The sequence below is a fragment of the Serinus canaria genome, chromosome 4, assembly GCF_022539315.1.
Source record: "Serinus canaria isolate serCan28SL12 chromosome 4, serCan2020, whole genome shotgun sequence".
NCBI lineage: Eukaryota > Metazoa > Chordata > Aves > Passeriformes > Fringillidae > Serinus > Serinus canaria.
In genome coordinates, this window is record NC_066317.1 from 22,094,376 (window position 1) to 22,106,994 (window position 12,619).

Here is a 12,619-nt window from a genome sequence, read left to right on the forward strand (position 1 = left end):
CTTAACACAAAGAAAGCCTCATACATTTAGTTCCCACTGCTAAAACCCACAAACAGGCAACTGGCACTGCATTTCCATTCTCATACACAGCTTCCCCCCTCATATATTCACTTTATCTATTATTCCTCTGAGCTACTCATTCCAGGGAACACGATGTTTACCTGCAGCAATGCTATCCCAATGAATATACCAGCAACTATGGTAAGGTTGTCCTGCAACCATTTCTCAAACTGAGGGACACAACCTTTAGTGTAGATAACAATCTGCTGATCAACTTCCTGCCAAGGAGAAGAGGGGAGAAAACAAGAGATAATTACATTCAACTACACCATCAGCAGAACAATCTCCTCTTGCAATAGGGATTCAGTTCCTTAACATACCACATTAAGAAGAAAAACCAAAAAGCTTACTGGTTTTTGCCTTGCATCGTAGCCACACTGAGTATTAATAACATCTTCCTAGAGGGGAGAGAGAAAGAAAGAGAGAGAAGAGAGGCAATCAGTAAGATGTCTCCCAAACACCTTCTCCCAACTCCCTGGAGTTGGTGCTGTACATAATAAGACAATCACCAAAATTTTGGTTAGCATATTGGTTTAAAAAAAAAACCTTCCTCCTTCACTCTGCGCTATTAATTATTTGCAGCAAACAAGAGCATACAGTCTAAAAAATTTATCTCTCAAGTCAGCAAGCTGGGAAAACCAGCCCTCACCTGGATGAACTCCATGTTCCAAATACAAGCATTTAGTAAGGTAAAGGGACTATGGAACATATATGGTAAGTGAGAGAACCTTCTCCTGAAAAGGTTTTGTCTGTACTAAAAAATATGCCGAGAGCACTGCTGTCATTTTCAGGGTTCAGTCTGTGCAGAACTGAAGAGGTGACAAGGGGCAGTTCTGTTGCAGAAGCTGCTAGTTCTTTCTGAGAATGTCTCTAGAAATATGTACAGTTCCTTGCCAAAAACCTGAAAGAAAAAATAACAGATGGAGTAATGTGTTCTTACTCCTTGTTTTTCTTATAGGAGCTTGATACCAATGGGAAAGGAGGGGTTTTTCCTACTCCCTTTTCTTTCATACTCCCAAAGCTCAGGTAATAAAATAGGCTCTGGCAGACTTTCCCTAGTGAACAAATGAGTCCCATTGGCAGCTGAAGCTGTATTTTTACTTTGTATACCGTTATTTCATGGTAATAAAATGAAGCATGAAACTTTTGGCATCAAAATATTAAGTTATTGACTTATCATATACTGATAGTGAGTAGAAGGAGGAGTACTCAAGAAAGTGAGAAAATCAGCCAATCTTAGCTAGGTGTACCAAACACCACAATTTAATCAAATTGTGGGAAGTGAAAAAGACAAGCACTGTCTTGGATGGATTTTAAAAAGCAGCCATATGGAAAAAAGTATCTCCTATCAGCATGGAAAGCTCCTCTGTTTCCTCACTTTGCAGGATGTCCAACAGGTAGCATTCTGTCAGCTGCCAAAACTGGATTCCCTTAATGGATCTTCAAAATTCAAGCATCTCCTAACAAGATGAAAGCTTCTGTTTCAGGACCAAAGTGCCACAGATTACAAGGATGTAAAATCACCGAAGATTCTGACAGAGGGATTTTAAGTTTTCTTCCTTGTACTGAATGCCTACTTGCTTCATGACTAATGTCTTCTGCCTTTAACCTTGGAATTTGTTAACCAAAAGAAGGTTTGAAAAATGCAATGGAAATAAGTTTTCTAGACTTGCCTGTACAAGAATTTGGAATACTTCAACCTCCTTAACTACATCAAAATAAACTATGGTAATCAAAATTTCTTTCAAGAAACTTATTTTAGCCTGCCTTAAATTTACCATTTCCTGATTCAAGCTAAACTGTAACACATCAGTCAAACCAAAAATATAAGGGATCCACATAACTGCATCCGTCCAACACTGAGACCTAATTCTAAAAGGGACAAATTTGCTTTCCCACAGAATAAACCTGTGTTTATCACTGCAATTGAACCAATCACAGCTTGGTTGCAATTATTTTACTTGTATGCATGACTTCTAATGTTTCCAGTTTTTAAAGGCCATTAAGGTTGTTTCCTTACAGTGAATGAGATTTATCTTTAAATTTCTGGTCACTGCATCACACCCTAACAAACTGCATAGCCATTTACACAACTGAGAGAAAGAGAGAACTTTAGGATGGATTATGTATTTATAGGATTACCTTGTACTGCTGCCACTGGTTTGGTTTTATAACAACTATATTTTTAAAACTGGGTTGTGATGACCTCTGTGTGGGTGGGTGGGCAGATAGGCAAACAGCAGAGGGAATCCTAAGCATAAGGTAATGTTTGAGCCTAACCCACATTTTGTTTTAATATCCTATTAAAACATTTTTAGCTCTGTTTGTGAGCAAAATTCAAGCTACTGTGAAGTCACATTGACTGCAGAGGAACAGGAACCAGAACCAGCTTGTGCAAATGGCAGTGCCTTATCAGGAGAGGGGGAGAGCAGCAGCAACTGGATGCCACGACCAGCGACTGCATTGCATTATTAGCAAGGCAGGAAGCACCTGAGGTGCCTTTTGGCAACTTGCCTAACTTCAGTCTGTGCTAGACTAATACATTCAAGGAACTATAAGTCATTCCAGGTGAAGACAAAGCCACAGCTGAATTGCTAGATAATACATGCACTCAAAGCCAGCTTCTTTGAAGCTATATAAAGTCAAATGTATACAGTGCTAGGCTTGTAACAGTTTCCATGCACACACCCATCCCTGTTACAAGCCTTTTGCTGTTAGTGAAATGATTCCCTTCACTTTACTCTTCTTTATCATATCCATATTAGCAACGCATGGCTCCAACATTTTCCACCTGATGATCCAGTGCTATAAATATTTTAAAAGACATGAAAATTTACCTAAAAGCTGCTCCCACAAACAATTTCTGACCTTTGAAGTCTGATTTCAGGTGACTGTAGGACAGGCAGTAATTTTAAAGTCAAAAAAAGAGTATGTAAAGATACCCATACCCAACTGAAGATTCCAATGCAAACATGTCAGTTCCTCAGGGCACAGACTGTAATTTATTACCATACCTGGCACAAACTGGGTCAAAATGGCTGCAGCCTTGGGACACTGCATTAAACAATGAATAATACCTACTTTAAAGTGTCTGATCTAAAGGGTTACTGTTCTGATGAATTTCAATTGAAAGCTCACATCCTTCAACTCAGTAAGTGCTTCTCCTTTTTATACTTGCTAAAACTAATATGTATGTTCAGCCAAGCCCATGGTTCTCTCCTTCTAAACAATGAAGACCTAAGTTATCTTATGAGTTTTGCTGACTGCAGAAAAGTTAGTGATTAAGCTGAGCTACAAGAACAAAAAGTACAAGTTGGTGAGAAGTTATTAGGCTAAAATTCCAGAAACAAAAAAGGAAAATCTTGAAGCGTTATTTACGACAGGAACAGCACACCCATCTGACACCCTAGACCATAACTTACAGCAGGGTCTTTAGTACAGCAAGAGAATGGCACGCCACAGCGCTCTCGGCTCGCATTGGAATCTGTACAATTGAAGTAAATATTAAGGTTCCAGTCATCAGCTCCAAAAGCCCCACAGCACTGCCACTAGAACAAAAAAAGAAGAGCTTCTTAAATTTCAGAATGAAAATCTCAGCATTAGTAACATGCATGGCTACTGCCAGTTTTCCCTCTAGCTTTCAAAACAAAATCTGAGACTCCCACTGCTTTCATTGAAACTCTTTTTTTTTTTGTTTGGTTGGGGATTTTTGTAATTTTTTTAAAATACCACTCCAAATGGGTAAGTTGTTCCAAAGTTATCATGTGATTAAATTTACATTCACACCCTGCTACACTGCTCTCTGGAGAGAAAGCCCTGGGTGAGCTGATAAGCTCAATACCACAATACCACAGAGTTGTACAGGCCTACAAGCTTGGGCCCAGGAGACATCAGAGCCAAGAGTACAATATTCTGTCCAGTCTAATGAGCCCTGGATTTCAAAAAAAACAAGATCAAGGGCTACAGTGGTACAGCTACTCCTTCTGCTAGTTTGGGGAAACTTTGCCTGGCTGTACATCAGACAGTGCAAACACACTGCTCCCTGAGCATCACACATTGCACAATGAACACCTTTAGTGAATCCTTCAGAGAGTAAGTCTGCCAAAGGCAGGCTTAGTCTGGCAAAACATGTTGAACACATAAGGAACTGATGTTTTGCTGAACATAAAAAGAATGGACTGGAGACCGGTGAAATACTGATGGTGTACAGCAAATAAGGAGCTAGACCAATGAACCCATCTATGTCAATTAAAAGGAAAAAAACAAAACAAAACACAACCACGTTTTTAAAAGCATTGGAATAGCCATTCTCTCCTTCTAGATGTAGCAGTTCTCTTTGCAATACCTGACATGTTGTCTTCATGCACTATCTCTATCGGCTGAAGAAGTAACTCGCTCTCACATCTCATGCTGCCCCTGGCTTACTTGCTGAGTGCTAATGCAGTTAGGAGAGAAAGCCTTGGGAAGTGACTGCAAATTTGGACTGTAGTCTTTGGCTGTGTACAAGTGGACCACTACTTTCAGTTTGTGCTGACCTCTGACCTTCTTGCAAAAGGTTCAAAACAGTGCAAGGATCCACATCCTCTTACCATTTTCCCCCCAGGTGTAGAGAAGCAAATAAAGCATTCAAACTCTTAATTGCAGAATGTACAAAAATTAGTAAACATTAATTCAACCAACACTCAGCTATGTTAGCCACACAGTACCAGATTGAAAGAGGACTTCATCAACACCAGCCAGAACTGGGTACTGGAGAGGGAAGGTACTGGCAGACCTTGTGTGCAAAAGTCAGCGCAGGAATTCTTTACACACACTGACAAATTACAGAGCTTAACCTGCACAAACAGGTGCACCACTGGTTTCACCCTTTTCTCCCAAGAGTAGATGTGGCATCACTTAGAGGTGTCCTACAAGAACTCTACAAGTGATCCACTTCGTCAGGCTAATTCCATTAAGTCTAATTCAGAAGAAATAAAATTGTAGTTTCATTTGGACCAACTAAATACCACTGCCACTCTGTAGTGTTGCTAAAACTATACCAACATTTATCTTAGGACCAAATGGACCTTAGAAAATGAGTAATTTCTTAAACAGATGTGAGAACTTCTGTAATAAAATATTTTAACTTTGACACACTATGTCTAAGTCTTCAAGAAAAATCACCCCAAATCTCCATCTTGTTTTATGCAGTCACACATTAATAAAGCCACTTTACATAGGTGCTGTATGTTTGCAGTTCTGTAAAAACAAATATAAATATATTCAAAGGCATATGCTAGACTATTTCTGTTGCTCCTTGGAGAAACAGAACAGAAGGAAAGTAAAAAATAAGAGCAGGTATTTCTTAAAAGTAAGCTTTACAAAAAAATAAACAGTCCAACTTACATATTCCTGTGTGAAGTCTATGAGGTTTTGTAAATCAATGTCATCTCGGTACGCTCTGATGTTGTTGTTTATAAAGAAATACAGCTGGTCCTTTATCCAGTCTTTGAAAACAAATGCTAGAACACCAGCAGTGAGCTCCAAGAAGAAAATAATCCCAAGAAATACAGAGAACTATGAAGAAAATAAAAAAGGCTAAAATTATTTTCCTTTATAACCAAAACTTTCTCAAAGCCCACAGTTATATCTAGTGATAAGGCTTTATCTGTTTCAGGGCAAGTTCAAGCCATTTTGGCAGGCAGGAGATTTTAAATTAAAAACACACCATTTTTATTGGAGCTGCAGCACAGAAATCTTAGTTCTATTCCAACAAATAATAAAAATACTAACAAATGTCCAAACCTTGGACATTTCACTGAGATTTTCAGAGAGATCCAAGAGAATTCACTGTAAATTTCAAGACACAGCTAGTCACCACCACATGTAGGGCCCTTGAAAACCGGTCTTAAATTTTAACATAGGCGTTTACATTTTAGAAGGCATAAACAACCAATATAAAATATTCCAGTAAAATGCTTTCTACGTGACTTTTGCTTTAGATCCTTTCACTGGCAAAGCTTCACCTAAGCAGACAAAGCAGAAATTGGTTACAGCAGAAATTAATTAATGACTAAGTCGGAGCGGAATGTCTATGAAATTACTCACATCCACATTAAAACTAAATGAGGCTGCTATGATTAATGCAAATGCAATGGATGCCAAAGGCATTACTAATGATCTGCCGCTTTCCCTAAGTATTTCCACTGAGTCTACACTGTTTTAAACCACACAGGGGTCCAGGTATACTGGAAGTCCATCCCCTTTGCAATTGTACCTTTGAGTTTCACTTTAATATGCTCTGTATGTGTGTTCAGATACATTTTTAATTTCGCCTGCAGCTGCTGTATGGGAAGCTATTTCTGGTACAGCAGATGGGTTCATTTTAGGCAAGCTAAGAGAAGCAAAAAGAAGGAAAAAAAGTGTTACAAGCTGCTTTATAAATGCCTTGAGAACTGTGACTCTCAATTGCCTCCTCCCCTTATACAACATGTCTGTGGGAGCCAAATGTGTCACTTGGAGGTAGTTATTTCACTGGAAGCTTTTTCATGTATATATTAACAGTTAATGGTTATGAAGACACAACTGTGTCCACAGGCAGTGCCCACTTCTGGAAAGCAGAGTAGTGGAGGAAAGAATCTTCTTTATTATGAATTTTTAATTTATCTAAAAGTGAACATGATACTGCTACCCTCATTTTCAAAAGTCACAGGAGAAAATCTTTCAAAATAAAGGACCTGGCTACTTGTTTGAAGAAGTTCATTTGTATACCAGCAGCTCCTTCCCTACAATAATCCAGCCCAGAATTCAAGAAAACTTCCATTTTCTTCTGCATCCTGGACACATTCTCCTCCCCTTCTCTTTCTCAGGCTCCAGCACTGAAAGCAATGAAACCTCTTCCAGTTAGCTGAAGGGCAGGGACTGAGGGTATCAGCCAGACTGAGGATATTTTAACAGTCCTATCTCCTCTGTACCCTGAGGGGCCCTTGCACAGCACAAGCCACATGGGTCACATTCGCTGCTGCACCTACATTCCTCATATTTCATAGGCAGCTTGTTAAGGACTCCAACACAGAGATTCTCACAAGAAATTTCACTTTTTTTTGTGACAGGGGAGCAAAATGTTAGGCTACATCCATATGAAACTGAGTACTTCCATGTTATGATTCTTACCACCAATAGTTTTGAGCTTAAAAAAAACCACATACAGTAAGCACCAGAGACCAAAGAGCTGTAACGTGTTAAAAGCTAAGTGCTTTCCTGGTATTCTGACACTGGATAACACCTTCCTCTCCAAAATATATTTTAAAAGCTTAACACAGTTAAACAGAACAGACAACATGGCATGCTACATAAATGAGGAATGTCAGCGTAAGTTGCAAAAGCTACTTACAAATTTGAGAAGAAAAGTGTTTTCTCGTAAAGCTCCAATGCATCCTGCGAATCCCAAAATGAACATAACTCCTCCTACCACTAGGAAGAGCCAAACAGGATCAAAGCCTCCCAGGTCAGTAATGGAGGAGATGTTGGACAGCACTCCCTGAGAAAGAGACAATGCCAAGGAATAAAAAGTATGTTCAGCTTTCTGTTGTACAAATTCTGCCTGCATTTTTCTTCTTAAAAAGAAAGAAGACTACAGCAAAATAAATGTTCTGCAGTACAGCAAGAAAACACAATTAAGAAAATCTTTGTATCCCAAAGGAGATAAAAAGTGCAATTATGTGGAATATTTCTGAATCAATATGTGAGTGAGTACCAAAATGTTCTTGAAGAATTCTCTGTGAGAAACCCACAGGGTGTTTTCTGCTTATGTAGCTATAAGAAGTAGTCTGCCAGAAACTCAGAACAAATATTTGAACAAAACTTAACTCACTCTTATTACCCATGCTGAGACACATTTTGTGTTTCATATACACCATCTATGCAAACACACAGTTACATGTTATATAGAAAAAATGTTAAATGCAATAAAGCTTACCTTGAATTTAGCATTTATTCTCAGTATTTACAGCAAATTTACAGCCAGAAATTACAAGTGAGCTCCTAGGTTGCAGTATCTTGCAACAAAGTTTTTCAACAAATTTTGACAAACTACATAATCTGGCCAATTCAACTTCAGTCATCTACAGTGCCAAAACCTCATTCTAGAAATAAAGTATGGCTACTGACTAATTAGCTAGCAGGAAGAATTTGAAAATATCAAAGTCTCTTAGTTGGATAAAAGACAATTTAAGAACTTGTCTTGGGACATGGTTTACATTAACTTAGAATAGACCTATCATATGTTAGACCACATATGCTGTGTTTCAGATATGACAGTCAGCACAGTCTGCTTGTAATGCCATTTCTGCCTTGGAAGCAAAGCTTGGGTTGCAACACCAGTAATCTTGAGGAACTATTTAAATTTTTTGAACACATTTTAGGCAGAGTTTGGCTGATGTTGAACAGATGGGTTGTATCAAGAAACAAGTACAAAGTTTACCCTATTCCAGTGAGTTTGCACAGGAACAATTACAGTTTCCTAAGGCTTTTCAACATTAAAAAAAATGCTGAAGTTTCACTATATCTTCATTCCCCTCCCCAGTGCTGTAGGTCAATGAAAAGCACACTGCTGTGTTTCCTCACAGAAGCCTGAACTCAGGCTGAGTGCTTTGGACTATTGCTTCCTCTAACTCCTGCACAATGCTGTGGTTTGAGAAGCAGCAACAGAGATCTCTACATCTTCAGTTCCTTATTTGCAAAACTCCACAATTCATCCTTTTGCTTATTCCTGTTCATACCCCTTTGTTTCTTTGAAATAGTCCCAAAACAGCAAGAGGATGCTATCATAACCTCATTTCCAGCAGTTTAAAGTAATATTGATAATGATGACTGTTCACAGCTGTGGCTTGAGACCTGTGATTTTATATATATACACACACATATAACACACATACTCATTTTGGACCACACAAAACATATCAACTGTCATGTAACCAATATCTCTAACACATTACTTCATGTAGTCTGCAACCACTTTCATAGAGTTCCCCAGGCAAAACCTGAGCAAGCAGTAAATATCGACAGTACTCAAAGCTTTTAATTCTGCAGAAAAGGACAGAGTAAATAAAATATACATGTGAATTTCACCAATGCACACATCAAGAGCCTTAGAAAAGGCCAAAACCCAAAGAAAAATCTGACTACAACCCAATTCTAAAATACAAACATTAATCCAACAGCATGAATAACATTTGCTAAGTATATTCTTTTCCCTCCTACTAAAGAAGGCTATTGCTGGATAGGGATGAAAAAAAAAAAAATCACATTCATCACTTTCCTCCTACATCATACAGTACTAGCCTTACTGACATTCATTAAAAAAGCAAAAAACATGTAAGGAAGAAGGCAACACAACTCAGAGTCAGCACTGCTATCAAAGAGGAGCAGCTGGCCTGTCCCTTTTTCTGGTACCATCTCAGTGAAGAGACTATACACACCAATGAACACTTACCTAACATTAACACTTACATCAACTTGTGCAAAAGCTTTTCCGCTACTTTGGTTTCATTACATTTGTTGTACAAAAGAAATCCAAGCCACCTTTCTGGCTAAGAATGACAAGCAATATAAACAGGACAATCCAACAACACAAAACCTTTGAAAAAATCAAGGCCTTGTCCCTACACAAGTCAAGAAGCATGAGCATGAGCCTCAAGGGGAAAAACAAGTGCTAAAATTATTTCTTCACAAAGTTTTCAATTCCTTTCCTCTGTGCTTACATAGTTACCATAAGATGATAATAAATTCTGCCCTAAAGGAAGCACTACTACTCTTTTCTTTTAACATTAGCCAATTTTTGAATTAATGGACTGTGGTGTAGTAGAGTGAAAAAACTAGTCACTGCAGAAAGGATGTTGCCTTTGTTATTTCTTGTATTTACTTTTTTAAAAATCCAAAAAAGATGAAGATTTAAGTCTCTCTTCATAAAACACTGTGTCTTTCCTTAAAAACAAAGTAAACAGAATCAAATAAATTGCCAAAAAATTCAAAGCAAATTACTAGGCTAAATCAACTTCTTTCCATATGAAAGTAGTCAAATTCAAACGAAAAGAAATCCAAGTAAAATTCAGCTCGAAATTGTGGACAATACTGTTAGAGAAGACAGTCATAATACAAAAGTGGTAGTGAGAAACACACCACTTTGCATTTTGTTACAGTCACATTAAATTCAACGGCAATAAAATTTATTGAGCGAGTTTTATGCTGTTTTTCCACTCCTACCCTTTTTCCCTTTACTTTTCTTGAACTGCCAGGCTCTTAGCCGCCTGTAATGCCACATGTTGGCTGGCCACTCCTCAGGGTAGCTGTGATCCAACACAAACTGCATAGATCAACACAGGCTTTATCTGCCATTGTTTGCTGTCCTTGGAAAGCACCTTTATGTGCATCTGTTGCTAGTCCACATATGGCAATCATAAGCCTAACTTGGATATATCCCAAATAACACATCCTAACAATGCAAAGCACATACTGCTTAATTCTCATTTTACTCCATATGCTCTCTGCATATGAACCTCAAGTTATCAGTATTCTGTAGAGACATCTCAGGATACACAATCTTCAGAGAGATTTTGTCAATAAAACAATAGCTAGCAGTGGGAATGAGAAACACAGACAATGCTCTGTGATTACAGTTCAAGATACACAGAAGTAGTCTGATAGAAGATTACTGCTTCCTGCTTTGAATACAATTTTCCAGTCTAGTACTCTGGACTCTTACAAATAAACTCTCTGAAGATGCAGTAGTGCAATACTCTGAAGAAAAGGACATTTTGCTTCAAGCAGCAGGGCAACAACTGGGGAATAATATCTCACTTTACATTGTTAAGAAGATCTAAATGTACAGTCCTCTAAGCACATACTCTTCCTATCCACTACAAGTTTCTATAATACCTACTACACCTACTACCACAATAGCTTTCTTTTTGTTTTGGCTGCAACAGCTACTCCTGGGAAAAGTTTGACAGAGATGTACAAACATCTGGTAGTGACCAATTCTGTCTTCAACCCATCTTTAGTAGAAGGAAAGATTTCCAGAGGTGCTTGAGCAGAGGATCAGTAACCTCATATTCTAACACTACACCCTCCACAACGTGCTCTGAATCCTCAGGCTGAGCAGTCAGTCATGGAATATATGGTGACTGTCCACTCATGCATCAATGCAAGACCTAAACAAACCACGTGTAAATACTTTAAAGTAAGGCTTTCTACAAATGCAAGGTATTTTTCCTCAGCAACATTGCTGCAGTTGCCCACTACAACCACTACTGTTAAATTGTTGCGAGTACTCTGATACTTTAACATCTAAAAGGAGGAGCAGTTTTTTCCTCTAGGCGTGTTCTGGTTTCGAAGTACATTTATTTCTGAGGTACACACACATCACTTCCTCGGTAGTTTAGCATGTGTGTAATCTGTATTGGCGGGAAATGCTTTGTTTGTACAAAGCTACATACTCAAGTAATTTACTTCTCACTATAGTGTCAACCCAGGGCTCTGCTGTAGTCCCACAAGGAGAGCCAGCAGGACACGTTCCCTGGCTGATCTCCAGTTCATCTGTTTGCTCTGTTCCTCCACCCTCCATAGCCTGTTGTACATTACAGTCCATGAGTGGCTATTTAATATTTTAATCCAATGCAAGCCAAAATTTATTTGTTGTACTGAAACAAAAGCATCATCCATAGTGAACTAAAATAAGCAACAGTAAAGTTGTGGAAAAGTTCCTTTATTTGTGAAATGTACTTCAATCATTAGGATACAATTCAGGAGAAATCAAATGAAATGGTTAGGACCTGGCTCTTTTCTTCAATACTAGGGTTCATTCCACCCACAAGGAAATGTGAGACAACCAAGCCAGGCAGAACAAACTCCTGCAAAACTGGAGTCTTCTCCTCCTGGTATGTGAGCACAGGTAGGAAAAAAGCCTGAGAGATGCCTAACAAGTCCTCATGTCATGTTTTCCTCATGGCCAGAGCCCTCCACACTACAAGCAGGATCTCGTGTATACTCAAGGGAGAACAAGGCAAAGGGAAAATGCTGGTCTTGAACACAGGAGCTCGCAAATGCCCCTCCTGATGTTATAGCTGCACAATAGTTTGCCTTTATCCCATCAGTAAAGAATAAGGAAGCAATAGGTCAATACAAAAGCAATAAGGGTGCATACCTCATCCCTTCTCCATCTTGTACTCTTTAAAATCATCAGAACAGCTTGTATTACTTTTCAGAGACAGACCCCTGACTCCAGCTCCTGCCTTTGGGGCACATCTATATTAATATTTCAGGTCAAATCCAGCAGTTCTTTTGAAGTGATCACACACAAGCTGTGCTTCAGCTTACACCTGGAACAATCTCAGAGCACACAGACTGGGTTAATGAGGATGTGGCTCTGGAACACAGCTCATGCTCCAAGGACTAGCAAGAATTCAGTCCACAAGATCACACTAGAACTAGGTAGAATGAACTCAAACTTTTCAAAACCTGCAGTGTGCAAGCTGGATCTTCAGCATCACTTCCTCTCCTAGTGGTCCCCACTGCCTGCATT

At 38.8% G+C, this 12,619-nt stretch overlaps 1 protein-coding gene across 3 annotated transcripts in view; it reads right to left on the bottom strand.

Moving 5' to 3' along the window:
* TSPAN5 (tetraspanin 5) overlaps positions 1–12,619 on the bottom strand; it is an 82,456-nt gene that overhangs the window by 5,852 nt on the left and 63,985 nt on the right. The window contains exons 3-8 of one of the 3 annotated variants that reach the window (XR_007777519.1): positions 7,433–7,579; positions 5,446–5,616; positions 3,483–3,608; positions 710–961; positions 411–458; positions 214–278 (exon numbers count right to left, since the gene is read on the bottom strand). Coding sequence is in view for 2 of the 3 variants with exons in the window: in XM_050974063.1 (XP_050830020.1) it covers positions 162–278; positions 381–458; positions 3,483–3,608; positions 5,446–5,616; positions 7,433–7,579 (639 nt within the window). In the remaining variant the exon portion in view is untranslated. Of the gene's footprint in view, positions 1–161; positions 279–380; positions 459–709; positions 962–3,482; positions 3,609–5,445; positions 5,617–7,432; positions 7,580–12,619 lie in introns of those variants that run through there. The other 2 variants (XM_009101293.4, XM_050974063.1) reach the window with 2 other exon arrangements.